This window comes from Ursus maritimus, unplaced genomic scaffold (genome assembly GCF_017311325.1).
Source record: "Ursus maritimus isolate PB19 unplaced genomic scaffold, ASM1731132v1 scaffold_1, whole genome shotgun sequence".
Classification (NCBI taxonomy): Eukaryota; Metazoa; Chordata; class Mammalia; order Carnivora; family Ursidae; genus Ursus; species Ursus maritimus.
In genome coordinates, this window is record NW_024423343.1 from 69,193,844 (window position 1) to 69,217,189 (window position 23,346).

General features: G+C 36.0%; 1 protein-coding gene across 2 annotated transcripts in view; it reads left to right on the plus strand.

Moving 5' to 3' along the window:
• Positions 1-23,346, plus strand: part of LOC103659494 (lymphocyte antigen 75) — a 121,266-nt gene that overhangs the window by 19,418 nt on the left and 78,502 nt on the right. For both annotated transcript variants that reach the window (XM_008687012.2, XM_040644604.1), the window contains exons 5-14: positions 3,346-3,456; positions 4,581-4,724; positions 7,066-7,257; positions 8,370-8,527; positions 10,355-10,465; positions 11,016-11,104; positions 11,253-11,422; positions 13,450-13,649; positions 15,327-15,469; positions 22,425-22,506. In XM_008687012.2, the coding sequence (XP_008685234.2) occupies positions 3,346-3,456; positions 4,581-4,724; positions 7,066-7,257; positions 8,370-8,527; positions 10,355-10,465; positions 11,016-11,104; positions 11,253-11,422; positions 13,450-13,649; positions 15,327-15,469; positions 22,425-22,506 (1,400 nt within the window). The remainder of the gene's footprint in view (positions 1-3,345; positions 3,457-4,580; positions 4,725-7,065; positions 7,258-8,369; positions 8,528-10,354; positions 10,466-11,015; positions 11,105-11,252; positions 11,423-13,449; positions 13,650-15,326; positions 15,470-22,424; positions 22,507-23,346) is intronic.

Below are 23,346 nucleotides of genomic sequence, written 5' to 3' on the forward strand. Positions count from 1 at the left end.
TTCTTCCTCATTTTCTTCCCGCCTGAGGGGTTATCCACTTTGAGTGGCCTCAACAGGTGCCCCAAGGCTAGGATACTTCTAAGTCAGGGTCCCTGCTGGCTTGGCCTTCCTGATGCATCAGAAGAAGTTCTTCTCTGGCTCATTCCAGTTCCATTATCATTATCAGGCCTGTAGTCTCCCTTGTGGGGAGAGGAATAGAAATAGAGGGTCAGGACTGAACAGGTTTTAGAGACAGTGACAAATATTCTACTTCAGTGAACTCACCTATTTGATTTGATTAGGTATGGGTATTTATGCTAGCAATCATCTGTTTCTTGATGGCAAAGATGGCAGTAAGCCAATTCTCAAATTGGTCAAATTCTTGCTTGGATTGTATGTAGAAAAAATGTCTAGCTTTAGATTGTCCAGGCCATTAAAGAAATCCCTGCCTTTCATATTTGACCAACCTGGATTTTTTAGAATCCATTTCCCGTTCTCAATCACCTGGCATAAAACACATAAAGAACATTCCTGTTTTAAAATCCTATGATTTGGGGGTGCCCGGGTGGCTCAGTCATTAAGCGTCTGCCTTCCGCCGAAGGCGTGATCCCAGGGTCCTGAGATCGAGCCCTGCATCAGGTTCCCTGCTCCGCTTGGAGCCTGCTTCTTCTCTCCCACTCCCTCGGCTTGTGTTCCCTCTCTCACTGGCTGTCTTTCTCTCTGTCGAATAAATAAATAAAATCTTTTAAAAAATAAAAAAATAAAAATAAATAAATAAAATCCTATTATTTTTGAAGAATAAGTCATCAATATGGCTCACAAACAGAACAGTGTAATGAAGCAAGTTAGGAACCTAACAGCTTCCAAAGTTCATTTTGTTCATTCATAAATGTGTACTTACCATGTGCAGATAAGTGATAGGATTATTCAGATGTCCTGCCGGGGATTTCTGAAAAGTCTTCATGGAAGAAGGGAGGGTATTGAACTTGGGATGGGTGGGAAGGTTTGGTCCTCCATAGTATCTCCAATTAAAAATTAATAAAGGGAATTCTGGAATGTCCTGTGTGGTTGAGTCTGGAGTACCATAAATATGTCATAGTTTCTAAAACTTCTTCAGGAAGGCTGGAGAATCAACTGCTTTTACTAATGAAAAATTTACATTAGATTAAATCCTCAATTTGTATGCCATCACTTATGCTAACAAGGTGAAAGAAAAGGTTGAATTCAGAGTTCCTTTCAGCATTCTCCTCAAGCCATCTACCCAAATACCCACCTTTTCCTTCCTCGGAGTATCCTTATCATCTATTTCCTTGTGAAAAGTGAAGCAAACCCTTAGTTTCCCTTCCTTATACTTACAAATTTATCTGTATCTGTTATTCCTCCAGTTTGTTCAAGGTTAACTCCTTCCCCAAAACTCTTTGCATCCACACCAGCTGTTTCTTCTCTCTCTTGTATTTTCATTGACTCTCACTCTACCTACTCTTCCCCAACAGGCCAAAAACTTATTTAAACTTCTACCATTAAAAAATACAGATAGAGAGATGTAGATAATAGATGTAGATATATAGATACAGATACAGATGTAGGTATATATCTCTCCTAGATCCTGAAGACCTGCCTCTTTCTTTCACAGACAAGCTCTTGGAGAACACAGTGTATCTTTGCAATTCACTCCTAAATTCATATCTGTTCCTCAGTGGAGTGGTAATTGGGCCTCTGTCCCTACCACCCTCTTTCCAGACTCCTGCCCATCCCTTTAACACTGGTGTCTGGATTATTGCTCTTGGGCCCTTCCATCTTTGCTGGTGCTATTTCTGGTCTACACAGAGGAGATTTTCCACTCCATGGGTGTCAGTTCTAGTGGAGTCACCTGTTTTAGGCATTTAAGTTCTAAAGTCTACAGAGTAGTCAAAATTACCCTCAAAAAGCCCTTGGAGTATAGATATGGTTTTCTATATGCAAATCACATAGATATATCTGATATATATAAAGGAACCAAATGATATATATCAGATATATCTGTATGATTTACATTAGAAAACATATCCGTATTTTAAGAACCATTTTTATGTATAATGTACATATAAATTATATAAACATATTAATATAAATTTATTTCTTTTAGAATTTTATAAATTATACTTCATAATTTATATAAATGTTATCTTAAACATTAATATTTTATTAATGTAATAATTATAAATATAATTATATTTTATATATAGATTATATATATAATTTAATAACACATCATACATAATTCCCTGAGAGGAATTAAGAAACTGTTATCAAGTGTCTTACTGCTGAGAATATTTCAACAAATTTGTAGAGATTCCAACCAGTTAGCTCTTCCTGTTTGTCAGCATCATCCTTGTCTTTTGTAGACCATTTCATCCGTTGTTCTATCTGTTCTACCTAAGCCCCTGATATCTTCAAGTTCTTTTTTCATGATGTCAATGAAGTCTTACCAGGGTCTTGAATAATTTTGTTGACTTTGTTGATACTGGTGTGAAAATCCTTACAATCTTTTCATTCAATTTACCAATACATGTGGACCCATGCAAGCATAATTGCATCCATTGCTTGTGGGCATATGTATATTGAGTGTCATATTTGCAGTTAGCCTCACTATTTCAATTATCTCTGCTTCTTTATCTTTGTCTTTTTTGCTGATGGCTTCTGGTTGTCAAATAAGGAATTTGAATGATACATCTCCACTGTAGCGTGTGTGTGTGTGTGTGTGTATGTGTGTGTATGTGCATGTCTGTGTGCGTGTGTGTGTCGGGTTCTGTGTCTCCATCCTAAATATCTCCCTTGGACTCCAGAGCTATATATTCCATTGCCTACCAAACAACTCCTGCACATATTTCTGAAGTGGTATGGGTAACACTTTACCTTTTGAGAAATCCACATTTGTTTCGGTCCACTAAAGTGAAATCATCATGGTGGCAGGGTCTTTGTCTTGAGTTTTTGTTTTTGTTTTTGTTTTTTGGCTTCTACCGGTTAAATAATATGTGCTTAGTGAATTTAAACTGTCAGTCTGGAATAGAATCAGTTCTTCAAAATCTAGATATACAATGGAAACTGTTTTCTTCTGTAGCAGTACAAAAGGTTATAAATAGTGAAACAGCTATTCTGAGAAGATTCTGTGCTTACCTTAGAAGAAAGGGGCAGGTTAATGGGAAAGCAGAATTGAATTAACTTAACCAGGCTTTAGCTGCCTTTGCTGGATAGACAGCCTCCTACAGGATTCCTGCCTTACAATCAAGGCCTTGAGATATTTTTGCTATTAGTAGAAACTTAAATCTGACTTAGATAATAATTTAGGTCATTTTGTCACTTGTTAAAATTATCTGATTCTTACAGAAAAAGAAGGTATTCCAAGAATTTTCTGGATTGGTTTAAATCAACTATACTCTGCTAGAGGCTGGGAATGGTCAGACCACAAGCCATTAAACTTTCTCAACTGGGACCCAGGTAATCGCTCCCTCTTCCACCTACTATGCACAGAGCAAAAGCTTCAAAAAAGTAAATAAGCAAAAGCATCCCACTCACTGACAGCTTATAAAAATTTCAAATCTTGACAACTGTTATTATGGTTACCTCTCAGAAGAATTTTTTTCCCCTAATTCCTTCTTTATTGTGATACCATTATAGCCAATTTGAACCATACCATGAATAACTGAGCATTTGTCTCTAACCTTTACGGCAACCCTACATTTTTAAGTAACAGCAGATTAAGCCCCATCACATGGCTTAGAAGCTGTTCTGTGTCCCTTAGGTGACTTGACATGCCATGAGTAACCTGTGTTGTTTCATCTGCAGCTCAACTCCATGCAGAAATATGCTCTCATTTTAAAACTCTTGGGGTCTCCTATAACAGTGCTCAAGTACTAACAACATAATGGTTGTATTTTATTACACAAATAAATACCTTAATGAAAATTTTATAGTGAATAAAACAAACAAAATCCTACTTAGCCAAAAGATTTTTCTACCCAACAGAAGTTTAGATACCTTTTTTAAAAATAAAATCTTAGGCTCTTAGAACCTAAAAGTTAACACTAGCTTCAGTACAAAAGTATTCTGTACACATATAAGAAAAATGGGTTAAGTGCAATAAAATACCAATAGGTCATTTTAGTTTAATGGAATTTCATTATTAGTGAATAAATTCTCTATTATCTCAGCAAATAAAATCTTTAAAGATAATTTAACCTTTAGTTCAAGGTCTTAAGGGCATTACAGAGTCATAAATTGGAATATTTATTGTATAGAGTAGCAGATTAAGAGCTACTGTCCACAGAGTATGATATGGAAGTTGACTGGGGGCAGAGGTTTGTTTTAGATTTTTGATTTTGTTTTTTAAATTAACTATACTGTGTCATAGTATTTCGCCCTGTATCCTGTATTTTAGAAGGAAGACATATTTAAGCACATGGGTGTCCATTGAGCCTCATACATCTCAATTTAGTAGAAGGTTTTAACTATTTTATGAGTTCCAATAAAAGCAGAAAATTAGGAATTCAAATTATTTTTTCTAACCACTATTCTGGGCCTAAACTTCTCTTTCTAATTCTTTGAAAATTCTGCCCTTTAAGATATGCCCAGTGCACCTATGATAATAGGCGGATCAAGCTGTGCAAGAATGGATGCCATGTCTGGTCTATGGCAGAGTTTTTCCTGTGAAGCTCAATTGCCCTATGTCTGCAAGAAACCACTAAATAACACAGTGGAGTTAACAGGTATCTTTTTCATTTCCTTGTGCAAGTAGGTCTTAAAATTATATTTTTGTGAAGTCAAGTAAATCCATTTCAGATATCTAATTCTACTTTTCCTTCACCCGATACTGCCAAAGGCAAACACTACTTCATTTAGCCCCTGTGGCTGGATATTATTAACTATATACATGTAAAGCTTTGGTTGATGTATCCCATAAGAAAGCAGAGGTATTCTAGGCAAGAAAACGGTTTCTATTTACAGGTGGCTCTTTTTTCTTTACAACAATAGTGCTCAGAGTGTGGTTCCTAGTATCACCTGTACCTGTTCAAAATACAAAGTCTTAGGACCCAGCCCAGATTCTGTGGACCGCAGCAGTCTGTGTTTTAAAAAGCCTCCCTGGAGATGCTAATGCACACGCGGGTCTCATATATGACCGGCCTTTGTGAGAAGCAGAAAACAATGGTTGAGGGAATTCTTCTAGGGTTTCTAGCTCCTGCCCCACAATGCCCACCCCGGCTCTGTCCTTCTTTGCCAGGTGGCTTCTTCAAGTTGTTGTGTTGATAAATCAGGTAGAAAAGGGGAGGTGCAGAAGGACAAAATGTGTACACGGAGGGATTTGGTTATTTTCACGGGATTTCAGGGATAAGAGAAACACAGAACAGTTGAAGTTTCTGAGGTACAGAGAAACTTCAGAAGCCTTTGAAAGAATAAGAGGAGCACTAGGTGCTACACGCAAACAATGAATCATGGATCACTACATCAGAAACTAATGATGTACCGTATGGTGACTAACATAACATAATAAAATTTTTTTAAAAATTAAAAAGATGGACGTTAGTAAAAAAAGAAAAAGAAGAAGAAGAAGAAGAAGAAGAGGAATGCCTTTACTGTCTTGCACAAGCCTCACCACCTACCTGGTATTTGATTAAATCCTTCTGAATGAGAAAAACTAATACTCAAAACTGGGAGGGAAAAAAAAAGAGGTTTTAAAATGTCTTGTTTAAAGAATGTTGGGGGAAGGGAAGAAAATTTCTTATCCATATAGGAGCATAAAGCTATTTTTTAAGACTAAAAAATAAATATATAGAATAAAGATTGTCAGGAGATGTTTTATTAAAATAACAGGGGAAAATGAATGTTCATCTTCCAAGTAGATTCAAACCAAATTTAGTCCATACAACAAACAGCATAATAGAAAAGACAGCACAGATGAAAATAAACCAGGGTGACTGATGATAGATCAAATAAATATGCTGTAGTAGCAATTATTAAGTAAATCATAATGTTTCCACATGATCGAATAATATGCATTTATTAAAATAACTCTGCCAGCAGGAAAATACAAGAGCAGAACAAAATGATATGCCTACTTATCATTTTAATCTTGTAAAAATATGTATTCATAGAGACAAAGACTAGAATAGGAAAATGTTTATTCTAAGTTCAATTACGGGTTTTTTTTCCCTCTGTTCCTTTATCATAACTGTAAAATAAAATAATAATAATAATAATAATAGCAAGTGCTATTTCAGAAACTTAAAATTGAGTTATCTTGCAAGTGCGAGAAGCTAACTGGACCTGAATTTTATCCTTAAGTGAAAAACAAACTGTTCACGTTTTTAAGATGCTGTGTTTTCATACAACAGACATTCCAAACAGTTCAGAATCCATGAAGTCTGAGTAATTGACTTAATTTCTAATTCTATTAAGAAGTATAGAAGTATTTTGTATAGTTTTATACCTCGATCTTTTCTCCAGTCTTTTTTGACCATCATCTGAGTGAGTTTTAACGTGGTCAAAACAAAGAATTACTAATTGCATGAGGATGTAGGTCTAGTAGCAGGAAGGAAAGAAGAGGTCCAGAGAGTCCCTGTGCCCTTTCCCTCCATCACTATCTTCTCTTTCATGTGGAGTTTATAAATGTCTGTCCTTTGTCCAAGGACAAACATCCCCTAATCTGACCTTACATGAAAGGAGGCTGGACTTTCCTAACCACTCAAAGTCAGAGACTGGAGGTGAACCTAAAAAATCACATACCAAGGAAGAGATTTGTCAGGAACTGGCTTACCCCACACCATTCTTCTGTCTATTAGGACTAAGGGCAGTCCCTCCTCAAATAGTTGGAGCCTAATTATATAACAGATTTGTATCACATTGCAGTCATATCATTATCTGTATCCCTGCAGTCACTCTTATGATGCTTTGTAGAATGAAGGACCACATATATTCCTGTCCCTGTGCTATTTGACATCACATTCCCCAATTTTCCAGAATCCTAATGATTTAAGAAGGAAGAATTTGCAATGTTATTGATTCAAAATAGATGTATCTTTACTGGAATATAAATAGCTGCTTTTCCTGCAGATGTTTGGACATATTCAGATACACACTGTGATGCAGGCTGGCTGTCAAATAATGGGTTTTGCTATCTGCTGGTAAATGAAAGTGATTCCTGGGATAAGGCACATGTGAAATGCAAAGCCTTGAGCGGCGATCTCATCAGCATTCATTCTTTAGCAGATGTGGAGGGGCTTGTCACAAAACTCCATAATGGGGGTAAGTTTTTAAAATTATCCTATTTGAGAGGTGTAAAACATTCTAAATACCCCTATTTTTAGACTGTTGGTGGGCATGAAAGCTTATAATTTGATCCTTACAGATCAGCCCTGTCCAATAGAATTTTCTGCAATGATGGACTGTTGTATAATCTGTGCTGTCCAGTACAGCCGCCGCCAGCCATTTGTGGCTTGTGAGCACTTGAAATGTAACTGAGGAACTGATTTTTACTTTTATTTAATTTTAATTAATTTACAAATAGCCACATGTAGCTAGTAGCTGCCAGTTTGACAGTATAGCCAGTGATTGAATAATTTCCCTCTTCTCATAAGCTAAATGCTATTTAAGTTGCTCCAGATGCTTAAGTGATGATTATTTCACAATTATTTCACTTTTGTAATTATTTAAAAGCTAAAGACTGAAGAACAAAAGTATGGTAGACAGGCACTATTATAACCTCCTCCTAGGATTCACTGATAGTAATAGCTAATAATAGACACCTATTCTGTGTCAGCGTGGTGTTAATTGTTTCCCCTGGGAAGCCAGCATCATCATCCCAGGGCAGGGATGGACATCAATCCTATTCTAACTGGAGTATCTATGATTGTATTTGTAGAATTTCATTGCAGTTTTCCCCTGCTGTCCCAAAGTAGACTGTTCTTATGAAACCTTTCATAAACCAAAATGGCATAAAACAAAGAAGCAAACACCATTTCATAAAAACGAAAATCCACCTCAGAGTTCTTTCACTTAGTGAAAACAGATACATATGTCTTTCGTAAAAGTGAAGTGGCAGAAAGAGGTTTCAGATAGCAGAGGAAACCTGTATACCCCATAAAACAAGGTTTATCTAAATCAGATATCAGGAACACCTAACCTACAGATCCGCGTGGCTGTTCCACTGTGTACTCTGACAGCATACATACCCTGAAAAGCCCTTGACTCCTGGCCTGCCTAAATTATCAATATTTTCATAGATGAATTACATAGATTAATTTAGGAGCCATCGAAGCTCCCAAAACCCCATTTTCAGAATGCAAAAATCAGTAACAATATACATATTGAAGTATGTAATTGAGTAAAACCAAATAAATAAAATATTTTTCTTTTAGATGCCAAAGAAGAAATATGGATAGGTCTTAAGAACGAAAATGTACCAAGTTTATTTCAGTGGTCTGATGGTACTGAAGTTACTCTAACATATTGGAATAAGAATGAGCCAAATGTTCCCTTCAATAAGACTCCCAACTGTGTTTCCTATTTAGGAAAGGTAGGAAACATCCTGTGGCTTATTTATATTCTTATTGTATACCAAATAATATTAAGATGACTTTGGTTGGGATATTTGTGTTTAAGCCTGGAAAGCAAGTAAAAGGTAAGAGCCCCACAGATTGTCTTTCAGGAAGCTACTGGAAAAAAGAGGTAAATAAAACAATGACTAAATAAGCAATCCACTTTCTGTCTGAGAGTATCTGCTCTGGTCTGAAACACATGAAGGAAATCCATTAGAACTCAATTCTTGTGCCAGATGGATTCTAATAACCTGCTTTCTCTCTGGACCATCAATATATTTAACATATAGCCACAACTTAAGGGAAAAATTCCACCTTCTGAATTCATGTTCAGATTTTTATATTAACCTTACTTTGAGAAGGGAAAAAATATTTTTATTTAAAAATTAGGTCCAGGGACACCTGGCTGGCTTAGTAGAGCATGCAACTCATCATCTCAGGGTTGTGAGTTCGAACCCCACATTGGGTGTAGAGATTACTTTAAAAAAATAAAATCTTTAGGGGCACCTGGGTGGTGCAGTCGTTAAGCGTCTGCCTTCGGCTCAGGGTGTGATTCCGGCGTTATGGGATCGAGCCCCGCATCAGGATCCTCTGCTGGGAGCCTGCATCATCCTCTCCCACTCCCCCTGCTTGTGTTCCCTCTCTCACTGGCTGTCTCTCTGTCAAATAAATAAATAAAATCTTTAAAAAAATAATAAAATAAAATAAAATCTTTAAAAATTAATTAATGCATTAATTAATAATTAAAAATTAGGTCTAATGTTTTTCAGAGAACATCTTTCTTCTGTAGAATGCTTAACTACTTATTGAACATGCTTTAGTTAAGAGTTCAAAATAAGATGTATGTTGAGAGAAAAGACATGTGTATCTTTATATTTTGTTTGTATCACTTTTCTAGGGACCCCTAATTATTTGGGAGGCTTGTGTCTCCCAAGCTTCTGGAGAGACTTAAGTGGAAGTAATAAACAATATGTGTATTTAGGAGTGTTTCAAAAGTAAAGATGTATCTGGAAAGGTGTCAAAGATGAATTTAGAAGGGTGTCACATTTTGTGCTCTATTTAAAAGGGTATTTAAGATGTCTTTGGTAGAGTGTCAGAGATAGAAATGAGATGCCATAGGCAAGAATAAACTGATAACATACCTAGACAACGTTCCAGTGTTCAAAACTGACCCTTATCACAATTGACTTGTTGAAATATAATTCAAAGAAAGCAGAGTGACTTCAACAAAATTAATGTTAAGTAGCATATTAGGAGGGAGAACTTTGAAGTCTAAGATGAAGTAGGGTAGAAGGAACTTTTGATTCTGCAATTCTTGGAGAGTAGCTGTTCTAACTACCATGATTATGTTATATGAGGAGATTGAAATAGTGTGGTTGGTTGACATGTCCAAAAGTATTTAACCAATGGGCAAACTTTGGCCATACCCTGTGGAAGAAGACTTGAACACTGTCAACTGTGTGTAGGCTGAGTTCTTTCTTCAACTTCTGTACTAAATGTCCTTTGATGGCTTTATTGTTATTCTTATAAGAAAATGGAATTCATTTCCACTATGATCTTGAGGTGGTGCTGAAATAACAGACTGTGAGCCACAACCTTGCAGGCCTGTCGGGTAGTATTTTCTAGGAGTATGTTCCCAGAGGTAGTCATTCATTTTCTCTTTCCCTCCCCTTCCTCCTCCCCCTGCCCCTTGCTCACAGTTTTGTGAGAAGAAACTCTCTTGATTTAAAATAAGTTAGAGTTCAACTCTAAATATATGGCAAATGATTTCTCTGTGGAAAATTTTTTTTTCTATTTTTAAAAAGCTAGGTCAGTGGAAAGTCCAGTCATGTGAAGAGAAGCTTAAATATGTATGTAAGAAAAAGGGAGAACAAATGAATGATACAACATCTGACAAGATGTGTCCTCCAGATGAGGTATGTAAAGTCCCTACGTAAGTTTTTCTAAGCAATATTACACCTTGGTTAAGGATGGTAGGTGAGACTGAAACAATTCAGACTTGGAAAATAGAAGAAATGGCTAACCTCTGTTCATTTATGTTAGAGCAAATCAGAGGGCAGTGAATCATAACATATTGGCATTCTTACAGAAGAAAAAAATTACAGGAAAAAGAGTTACCTATTCATGATTTCTATAGAAATGTATGTGATTATAATCCTTAATGCCGATGTCTTTACTTCCCCCATTTATCTTTTTCCTCCCCAAAATTAGTTTAACCAATAACGTTATAGTCTTATGAGGAGCTAGGCCCTGGAGGTAAAGAGAAATAAAACACACCTTCTCTCTGACACAGGCTCACAGTCCTGTAGGAGTTATCGATGAAGTTGTACCCCACCTTCATCATGTGTATGAATTTACAGGCCATGTCCTCGATTTCTCTAAGTGTGAGATAGTATCAGTGTAACATAATCTTGCTTAGAGGGGGGACATTAAGTCTGAACGGTGTGATATTTCTCCACTGATTAGGGCTGGAAAAGACATGGAGAAACCTGTTACAGGATTTACAAGGATGAGGTCCCTTTTGGAACCAACTGCAATCTGACTATAACTAGCAGGTATGACCATCAGGAAACACGTACTGGTGAACTTTTAACTCTGGGTTAGCTTTACTAAATAAGTCTCCTAAGAAAAAGGTGCATCTTCAATTTACGTAGTAATTCAATTATTATAAAAACACTTACTAATTTAAATCTTGTTTTGTAGATTTGAGCAAGAATACCTGAATGATATGATGAAAAAGTATACTAAATCTCCAGGAAAATACTTCTGGACTGGCCTGAGAGATATAGATTCACATGGAGAGTATAGCTGGACAGGTGTTGGTGGAGTAAAGCAAGCTGTAACCTTTTCCAACTGGAATTTTCTTGAGCCATGTGAGTGAATTACTTTTAAAGTAGTAGAATATGATGATTTGTGAAATGCAGTATACCTCCCAGATATGGCCTTCACTTAGCTTTGAAATGTGAGGGAAATGATAGTCTTCAGGATGAGAGTCTGTCTGTGGAACCATAAATAGAAGCAGTGACTATGTCTTCTTTATTAAATCCTTGGGAGTTATCCCCAAAAAGGAGCTAAAAAACTCGGTTCTCAGAAATCACCCTCTAATGGCATGAAGCTAGAACCATCAATGCAAGTTTTTTTTTTTATCTTTTCCATGTAAGTCTCAAACAGAATCTAGAAGCTTCATTTTGAAACTTCACATTTTCATCTCTCTACTTCTTAACTTCTTTCTCCAAAATTGAATGTGTTTATTTCTATTATTCCAAGTGGGTGAGAATTAAGGAGGCAGTATTGTTGGTATTATTTATTCTGAAAGTTAGTTCATCTTTCTTCAACCATCTCTAATCATTGACCATAATTAGCCATAGAATCAGAACATTTTGAACCAGAAAGGACCTCAGAAGTCCTTTCTGATTTGAGAGTTGAAAAGACAGAGTCTCAGAAAGGTGATTTACTTGACAAATGTTATCTGGTTATTGAATTGCTAAAATCCAGATCCCCTTATTTCTAATCCAATGCTTTGTAAAGGACTTTGGCTTTCTATAAGATTAGAGTTGTAAGGCATTCAACTTTTCTTCCTTTGGCTTATTTATATTTTCTTCTTTTTGTACAATGTGATCATGAAGACCACTTTTTATAACCCAGTAACTAGAATATGTGAGTGTATAATGAAACACAATATTTGAAATAGAGAGTGCCCACAAAATTTGAAATAAATGGTCACCACCATAAATATGAATAGTATTGATAGCAAAGTCATCTTTTTTACTTGTCGAAGATTGAGGATATGGGTGCTAATCCTGATTAAAATTCGCCTTAGATTAGAATGTTCTAGTATATAATGTTATATGTTTATAATATTTATAATGTTCTAATATATAAAACAAATGGGATTTCTTTTATAGACATTCAGATATATTAGAGTCAATTTCATATTCTTCATGGATAAGCCTCAGTGATTGAAGAGGAGTTCAGGAAGTAGCCACAATGACTATTCTCTCAGTCCTATAGCCAGAAAGACTACCACGGAGCTCTCTTTACCATAATTACTCCCAGTTTTAGCCAGCTTGGTCCATCATGGACAAGGCATGGGTAGGGGGCAGAACAGGGGAAAAATAGGACACACATCCAGGGCAACACAGCAGTTTTCTCTCAGTTCCTTGTTCCAATTGCTGTCCATGTATGAGACGTGAGACCATCCCTGCTTGGTGGAATAGGAATTGTCCTTATTACTTTCCAACCTGTGTTCTTCTTGTCTCCTGCCTACTTCAGGCAGTGTGATATAATGTAAAAGGGAGCATGGCACTTTGCCGGATAAATCTGGGTTCAAGTGCTGACTCCACCATTCACTAACTATTGTTGTGGCAAGTCACTTATTCTTCATCTGAGAAATGGACCTGATAATACAAACTCTCTCTTAATATTGTGAATAAATAAAATTCTGGCAGCCATAAAATAAATAGAAAACAAATGTATGTTACCATATACCTCCTTCCATCTTTATTGTACCACCTCTTCCTTTGCATCTGAATCTGAAAGAGTTTTGTTTTGAGGGTTACTAAGTTGCTTAAAAACTGTTCCAAGTTGTTAAACTAATATGAACCACTTAGGCTATGCTGAGCAGCTTAGTGGTTTAGGGTACAGCTCCAGATGCAGACCACCTGGGTTCCAGGTCTGGATCAACCACCTACTAACACGTGACCTTGGACAAGTCACTAATTCTCACTGTAGCTTAGTATGACAATAGAATCATTACTATGAACAACACATTTCTTTCTTCCATTATCTTTTATATTCTTTCTCCAGACCTTGGCCCAAATAAAGGGTAAGGACACTAGAAAGTGTTTGGACTTCAATTTTCAAATGTAATGTTTAATTAAACTTTCTGATTCAACCCTAGCTTCTCCAGGTGGGTGTGTGGCTATGGCTACTGGAAAGTCTCTTGGAAAGTGGGAGGTGAAAGACTGCAGAAACTTCAGAGCACTTTCAATTTGCAAGAAAATAAGTGGGCCCATTCAGCCTGAAGAAGTCACTCCTAAACCTGAAGTCCCCTGTCCTGAAGGCTGGCATAGTTTCCCCTCAAGTCTTTCTTGTTATAAGGTAAAGTAGCATTCCCATTCAATTCCTTAATGAGGTTATCTTTCTACTATCTTTGTCCATATGCTTGTAGAAATTATGCTCCTCCCCAGGCACATAAGTAACCTACCAATGTGTTTGGGAGCACCACTGAACCTTTGTCATGAGACAGCTCATCCCCACATGAAGTCATGCCCTACCCAAAAGAGCAGGGCCAGAGCCAAAACTGGCTCTTTCCTAGTGTTCTTTTGTTCTGAGAAGTTAAGTGAGCTACATGCCATGCTGACACTTAGCTTATGATTCTCATATCCCTCTAATCCTTGTCAAATGAAGAATTCTATCACTTCTTACAATTAAAAAAATTATTTTCAGGCCTGTATCAGTCAGCTGTTTCCACAAAGAAATCATTACATACCATTCCAAAATTCAGTGGCTATAACAAACATTTAGTCTCATGTTCACAGATCTCTGGGTCAAATAGGGATTGACTGTTGTAGTTTAGTCTTGATGGTGAGCTCTGCTTTCAATGATGGGTCAGCTATGCTGGGCTCCAGGCTATGAGCTGCCTTTTGATCTGGGTCTCAGGCTGAAGGGTCAGTAGCTATCAGGGTCTTGTTCTTCTTATGGTGAATTGCTGGAGCCTAAGAGGCGAGCCTAACCATGTAAGCACATTTCAGGCCTCTGTTCACTGTACCTCCACTAATATGCCATTGATCACAGCAAGTCACGTGGCCAGGCCCCAAATCAGGGTACAGAGAAGTACACCTCACTCACCAGGAGGCCATGGCAAGAAGGTACAGTTATATCACAGGCAACTGAAGAATTGGGATCAGTAATTCAGTCTATCATTGTATCATTTCTTCCTCTTCTTTTTTTGAAAAAATTAGTCATCACAAAACAAGGAAAGAGTCTGAAGTGGCCAGTTTTGTTTTGCCACCCTGTCAGTGTTAGCACACCATTGCAATCTGCCCTTTGATCCATCTTCATCAGAAAATAGACCTGTATTTGCACAGGTCTTAGTGTATTATGTTCATAATTATGTTTTTAGCACATTTCTCTGTAGAAGTATTGCAGAATACTGCAGAATACTCCCGAAGTATTCATGTGTATCCTTTATAGCCTTACCTGCTGGTCCTAGGAATGCAGGAGAATATGGTGTTCCCCATCCTGGCTGAGGAAGGTCATCCATCTGACAGCAGTAGCTGACACCTATGCTGGCCTTTAGTTGACACTTTCAGCAGGTCCTGTTTGTGTCACAGTATATGGGTTTTTTTACCTGCTTTTATTAAAGGTAAAAATAAAGACATTTTCCTGTTATTATTACACCTATAAGAATCCATTTCAGAAGCCTACACATTTAAATTTAAGAAACAAAATAAATGAACAAGGGGAAAAAAAAGAGAAACCAAAACAGACTCTTAACTATAGAGAACAAACTGAGGGGAAGTAGGGGGTGAGGGGATGGGTGAAATAGGTGATGGGGATTAACGAGTACACTTATGATGAGCACTGAGTAATGTATTGAATTGTTGAATCGCTCTATTGTACACCTGAAATTAATACAACACTGTATGTTAATTATATTTGAATTAAAATAAAAAACTTTATTTAAAAACCTACACATTTGACCATAATAAACTTTGAAATTATGAATACTTTATGATTATTCCAGAAAAGAGATTAACATTGTATCTTGTTAAGCTGTTTCATATAGAAAGAATTGTAAGAAAAAGGAACTGGGAAGAAGCTGAGAGATTCTGTCAAGCACTTGGAGGACACCTTCCTAGCTTCACTCATACGGATGAAATAAAGGAATTTCTTCACTTTTTAATGGACCAATTCAGGTAATACTTTTAGAATGAGATCTTCTATGCTAAATTTGATGTCCTCCAGGTATTCAGAATTGAATGTTTTATTTTCTAATAGGGTCATTCAGTGCTTAGCAGTCATTCAACATCATTTTTATGTGCAAGACACTATAAATAATTCAAAGATGAGGGAGATAGAATCCCCATCCTTTATGTAGCAAGACAAAGTCCAACAATGGGGATAAGAAAAGTATGGTGAAAATCTAGAACAAAGGTAAGGAGAACCATGGAAATTCTAAAGACGGATGAAGTGCTTTGGGGAGTTATAATTGGGAAAAATGTTATGAAGAAGGATGGTTCCTAGAAGGTAAGGTAGTATTTTGAAAGGTACGACCAAGAGAAGGAGCCAGAGAAAACAGAACTTTGGCAAAGGTACTGAGACCAGAGTGTACAGGTATGGTCAAGGAGAAATGAGTCATACCACTTAGGTAGAAAATGAGATTTGGATATGAAATTGGAGCATCCTTCTTTGCCAGGGAAGGAGTTTGATCTTAAGTCAATAAGCAAATAACAGGGGGGCCTGGGTGCCTCAGTCATTTAGCGTCTGCCTTCAGCTCAGGGTGTGATCCCAGGGTCCTGGGATCGAGCCCCACATCGGGCTCCCTGCTCTGCTGGGAGCCTGCTTCTCCCTCTCCCACTCCCCCTGCTTGTGTTCCCTCTCTCGCTGGCTGTCTCTATCTCTGTCAAATGAATAAATAAAATCTTTTTTTAAAAAAAGCTAAAAACAAACAACAACAAAGTATGTGTATGTGTGTAGAGAGAGAGAGAAAGAGAGGGAGAAAGAGATGGTAGGTAGATGCAGAGCAAGTAATTAGAAGGCTATTATAGCCCTTTTGTGGAAAACTACTTTGAGAATGGGCAGGAAGAATGTGAAAACAGGAAATAAGTAATCAGAGATGCTACAAAGACAATGCACAATAAGCCATTGTGATTTTGATGTTATGGTGGAAGGATTCCTGGCTGATTTTCCTGATATCTTTAAGGACAATGTGGAGAAATATGGACCATGTAATGCTATCATAGGAGAAAATTTTCTCTGAAGCTTTGGGAGCAATCATGAGTATGAGGGCCTTCAACTCCACCAATTTTTTTTTTCTTTCCTCATTTTTTGAACTGAAAAGAAGAGCCAAGTCTGTAAATCAAGGAATCGGGGTATACCAGGCAAAATTATGGAAAAGAAATTACCATTTAGACATATCCTGGTGAATACTTTCCTTATCATTTTGACTCAAACAAGAATAAAAAATATACTATATATATTTAAAAGTAGATTACAAAAAAAAAGTAGATTACAAAAATACATCAAAGAAAGATAAACATCGTTACCTCTGGAAGATAAGATTTGGAGTGATTTTTGAAATGTTTGAACATTTTCCCACATTTTCCAGATTTGCATTAATATACCTACTGTTGTGTTTTTCTCATTAAAGAAAGGGAAGTTTCACTGCAATGTGCTGGAAATCTGATACAAAATGTAGTACACGTGTTTCATAAATATTCGCTTATTAAGCATCTATTATAGAAGTTCAGACATTCTGGACTCATTTTCTAGCACTAGAAATTATTATACAAGATCTCATTGCACAACTTGAGCTATTTTAGATATACAAACTCTTAATTTCCATTTGAGGTTAGTGTTTCTTGGCTACTCCCCACCACCTTGAGAGTAGATGACAATGAATGCAAAACTCAGACCAAATCTTTCCATGTACACAAACATTTGTTAAACAAACATTCATTGAAGCAGGCACAAAACCTATTTCATACAATCTGTTTCATAAGCTTCCAACATCCCAGCAGTCTGCGCTAGGTGTTTCAGCCACCATCTTGCAAGGCAGGTTCATCTGAGGTAGAATTGACAATATTCCTGAGGCAGGATTCCGTTCACATTAGAGTTGGCATCAGGCAATTCCAATCACCTGACCCAATGACTAGACATGGGACAATTTAAAGATGAAGCCCCCGATCTATTTCTAATGGTACTGGCTACCAGCCTCAGCAGAAAGTAATAACCTTTCATGAAGGGTGAGAGGGTCTCTGAATATTGTAGCTATTCCCCATATCTTAAATAATTTCAATTTCACCGCTGAGAGCTCATTTCTAACATCAGGCTGATTAACAAGCTTCTAATTTTGCTGATATACACCTATTTCTGCTATTCTCTCTGCTAACAACCAAAACCTTAGGTGTGGCTTCGGATAACAGACATCCATGTGGCGGGCGCCTCTAGAACATACTCTAATATCCTGCTGATCCTCCCTGAAGTGGGAATTTTGAGCAAGGCAACTTACGGGCCCCTAGATCTCAAGCTTGACACACACATTATCATACTGTTTAGGCTTAAGTATTTTTAAGTAAAATACTGACATAAACAAAGTGGATTTTGAATAATACCAAACAGCCTTTAACTGGAACAGGGAGCCATAGATAAGTACTAGGCAATGAGGTTGTAGATATTTATGGAAATTAATTGATGGAAAATGAAATACCATATGTGATATAAATGATCACTGAGAGCTTCTATATACAGAATAGATTACACTAAAAAATAAAACTGAAGTGTGAGAGGTAATAAGGAATTTTTCTTGATTTGTTTCTTTGCTTCAGATCACACTTGCTGAGTTTCCTTTCAATTAAAAAATTAATACAAGTTCATTATATAAGATTTGGGGAATATAAAAAGTGATAATAAAAAAAATAAAAATCCCCTCAAATCCTAGCTCTTTTATAAACATAGTTAGCGTTTAATGTAAATCCTTTCCATTTTCTTCCATTCCCATGCATATATTTTCCAAAGAATGTACAACAATGTTTAACTTTTTTTCTGATCACAAAAGTAATATATATTTAATTTAGTAAACAGAAAAGCACAAAGAAAAAACAAATCACCATAATCCTTTCATTCATAGGCACCATATTTTATTTGTACTCTTAACCCAGCAGCTGATATGTGCCACATTGAGAGGACTGTGTTGTCTGCTTACTATGTGCTCCATTAATAAAGAGATCATTTGCCCACGCTATACTTAGAAAGATAACATATTCTAAAACCAATATTGTAACCATGGCTTGAAGGGAAGGAAGGAGACAAACCCATTTATATCAGAAAATGATTCTAAAGCTTACTCCTTGAAGGCCTTACCTTTTTATTGCAGGAATTGACCTTTCTCAGATGTCCATTGCCCAAATTGTGTATTGCATGCCAAGGAGTTAAGTCAGATTACTGCTATACTTCTTGCAATCTAAGTTCCACATCTCTATTTGTATTTCAATGAAAAAGATTCTTGCTGTACCAAGTCATTAAGGCTCTAAGATCTTTGCAACTCTTAATGGCAGCCCACCAGGGAAAGCCATTGTAGAACAAAAATGGTTTTAGGATTAAAGGAGAAAGCCTTGTTTGCAGTGCTGTTGCTGCTGTGTGTACTACCTCCTGTGATGTGGCATGAATGGATTTAGATATAAATCTAAGGCTTTGCAGACTAAGCGCCCTCATCAAATAGTATTTATTGGGGTTTATAGCTGAGATAGTATTTTCCTTAGAAACCAGATGCAGCAGGAAATTTGATTGAGAGCAGGAATTTTAACACAGATACACACATTAACCTTTCGTGCAGTGTCTTCTTAACCGAATACCCTAAAACCATATACTTAGTGCTTGTAGTAGAAAAATTTATAAAGAGAAATTTTCCATTTGATTTAATTCTCCAGTTATGATCCATTTTTTTCCCTCAAATTTTCTAAATCCACGTTAGAGGTGTGCAATGATTACTGTGATTTTCAATTTCTTCTTCTCTTTATCTGCATATGGATAAACCAGGTCAAATCAGGAATAAGTTAGAATTGGGGAAATATTTTCCGCCTCTTACCACACACAGAAAAAAAAACACAAGTAGCTACTATCGTCTATATTTATAACACACTAATGAATCTCTTGAATTAGAAGCTAAAAATTAGGGGTGCCTGGGTGGCTCAGTCGTTAAGCGTCCCTTTCCACTCAGGTCATGATCCCAGCGTTCTGGGATAAAGCCCCGCATAGCCCCGCGTCAGGCTCCCTGCTCAGCGGGAAGCCTGTGTCTCCCTCTCCCACTTCCCCTGCTTGTGTTCCCTCTCTCGCTGCCTCTCCGTCTGTCAAATAAATAAATAAAATCTTAAAAAAAAAAAAAAGAAGCTAAAAATTATAAATGTCTGGGGTGAAATGAAGTTCAATCTCAGAAAGTAGTAAATATTAAAAAGTTTTGGACAATGAGGCAAATTGTGTTTTCTAGGAAACTATTTTCTGAGATGTCACCAAGGAGGCAGAAGTGAGCTTGAAAGCAGAGGTGGAGCTAAGGGAGGAGTGGGTGGAAAGGTTAGAGACAGATCTCTAAAGAGGCTTTCTGTGGGAGCTGACTGTAGAGTAAATGCAGGTGACAAATGACCTTTGACCATCTTCCTGGCTGTACTGTTGATTGTAAAAAGAAGATAGGCTATCGAAGTCTTACGTTAGGGAAACACAAAATGTGTACAAATTCCCCAGGCTCAAATATATTATGTGCAAAAATTTGAAAGAAATAAAGTCACATCTCCAAGGAACGAGGAAGCAAACTTAACCTTCTCGCTATTTTACCTGTCTGACTTTAATTATACTGTATATGCAATTATCTAGACCCTGTGGTTTAGAAATTCAGCAGTTGGGAAGTATGATAAATTTGGAAGCCTGTTAGAAAGCTCTGAATTGTTGAAGACACAAACTGTAAATTCCTCTTAGAGCTGCTAAATTCAAACTGGACTTAATTGTCTCTACTGGATTATCTGAAATCTACAAATTGGTAACCTTTCTCTATGAAAGAAGTATAACAATAAAGACTGAAAAAGGACTGTCCTCATAGTCCATTGCAATAAATTGAAAAGTTTAAGACTGAAATGTTGATAAGTATTTATTTATACTAAAGTATGGGGGCATTTTGAGTAGAGGAAAGAGGTAAAGAAAAGCAATTATTTTATTAAAATGTGAGAAATTACTTTAAAATTAAGTTTGTTTGGGATGCCTGTGTGGCTCAGTTGGTTGCACATCTGCCTTCAGCTCAGGTCCTGGGTCCTGGGATCGAGTCCCACATTGGACTCCCTGCTTCTCCCTCTGCCTTCCTGTTCCCCCTGCTTGTCCTCTCTCTCTTTCACAAGTAAATAAATAAAATCTTCTAAAAAAAATTAAATTAAGTTTGCTCTAGCCTTGATTCATTAGCAAATTTTTTGAAATGCAGACTTATATTTTTCAGCTACACATTCCATATATTCCATACATTCTATTGAGCTTGAGAGTAAGGATTAATTTTAGATTTGGATCCTATCCCTTCTCTAATATGTGCTATATTTATATGCACGTAACACATATATGTATCTAGTTATGCATGTATAATATACACTCATATGTACTGCCCATACTTACTACATGCAATCAGAAGGTTAAATTATATGGAAAGTAATCAGCATCACCAAAAAAAATTTACATGGATAATAGTCTACTTAAAAAGTGTCTTCTTAAAAGTCTACTTAAAAAGCCTAAAAAGTAATCATTGAACACCACATCAAAAACTAATGATGTACTATATGCTGGCTAATTGAACATAATAACAAATTTTTTTAAAACCCTAAAAAGTGTAACACATTTTAGAGAATATTTTCAAGTGGGGCTAGAAATGAAGAAAACGTTTTTATCGTTATATCACTTCTATTTGTATTAGCAATATCTTCCTAGCTAGAGAGTAAGTTTAATTGAGGAAAAGAGATATTTACAATATATGTTCCTGCTTTATATGTTATTGTATATTGTGTATAGTGTATATTCCTTGGAATGTCTATCCTTTCTTTTCTCAGTCAATCTGAATATTGGTATGTGTTAAACACTCAGATTATGACTCAAAAGAAATATTACCCATCCTTTGAAGACTGCCTTTTGTCCTACTAACCTCAGAAAATATTTGTTGACTTCCTGCAGTCCACAATCACCTTCTTTCTCTGAATTTTTGCAATACTTAAAATTTATACAAACTTTGTATCATTTGATATCTTTCCAAAATGATTATTATTTTCTTTGTTCACGTTTATCTTGTCTCCCTGACTAGTTAATATGCCATTTGAGGATAGGTATTATGTCTTGTACTTCTCTGTATTACCAGGGCACCTAGCTCAATGCCTTGTACATAGAAGTATAATAATTATGATTGTTAAATGTAATTACTTAAATGACTGTTTAATTATATTGTTCTGGTATAACCCATGGAGTTTGACTTTTAGAAGATACTTATACTTAATCTTTAAGAAAATGGGGTGGGAGCAACTGGCTGGTTCAGACAGTAGAGCATGTGACTCTTGATCTCAGGGTTGTGCGTTCGAGCCACACATTGGGTGTAGAGATTACTTAAAAATAAAATATTTTTTAAAAAAGATACTTATATTTGTTTAGATGGGCAGGGGGAATTAAATAATTTTTTAAAAATCTTGATCTTGTTTAATAAAAATTTAGCAAATGATTTGTTCTGCATTAAAAAAAAGATATTTGATTGTGATTGTGTTATAGATAAATACTTTAAGAAAATGCCATTGCTATCTTTGACTGTATTGAAAATATTGTGTAATATTGAAGCTCTCCAGTAAAAGATTTGGAATAATCATGTATTTTTTTTCCCTCAAGTTCAAAGCAGAATAGTTTTCACCTTTCATATGAAGAACATAACTGAAAATTAGTTTTAAGAAGTGTGGTACTTTTTCCATAACTAACTCATATTTAAAGTTCGGTTTTATTTCAGAAGACATCTTTATAGAGCCTGCAATTGTGCTTTTCAGTTAGTGACAAGACAAACTTATACGTCTTACACATTTTAGACATGTGAATGCTATATATTTTTGACAAATCTGTGCTCAAATTGTTTTTTAATACTTCCTTTTTACATAGTGACCAGCGTTGGCTGTGGATAGGTTTGAATAAAAGGAGCCCAGATTTACAAGGATCCTGGGAGTGGAGTGATCATACACCAGTGAGTTTAAACTTTCTTGTTTGGGTTAATATATAGGGATTATTTGTTTCCATACCAAGTAAGTTGATGGTTAAATAATACATCCACATACTATATAACCATTAAAATTATGAAGAAGTATTTTTATTGAATGGAAATACATTCACATATATGAAGTGAGGAAAAAGATACTACCTCACTTTTATTTTAAAAAGTAACCATACATACATACATAAATATGTATTTTTTTAAAAAATTTAAAAAATAGTCATATGGACAGTTTCTCTATAGTCCTAAAAATATGGATATATAGATATAGTGGTCATCTTTGGATAGTAAAATGTTTTTTTCTTTTTCTTTGTGCTGTTTTTTATTTCCTTTTCTCACAATGAGAAGCTTTTACTTCTATTATCTAAAAATATAAGAGTTATGTAAAAAAGAATGTATCTTTTTTGGGGGAAATAATTTGATTGGGGAAACCCCAATAAGACCTTAAATACTATTTCAAATGTTTACATTATCCTAAAGAGAGAGCAAATTATTCTCAAATTTATTAAATATTTACTCTACATTACCATTGTATCAATTCATCGTTTATTCTTTCCAAATGTAAAATTTCTTGACTTTCATTTTCAAACGGGAACATAACTGAAATTAGTTAATTGAATAACTAGCATTTCAACACATGCCAAAAGAAAAAGGTCTTTTGCAAGCTCCTTATTCTCTACGATTCCAGCTGCGAACTTAATACACTATTAACCTCCACTTCTGAAACTGCGGCTTCCTTTGTTTGGAAACTGATGACAGTATGATATTTTCTAAGTAATCTCATGATTTAACATCCTGATATTAAAAAAAAAA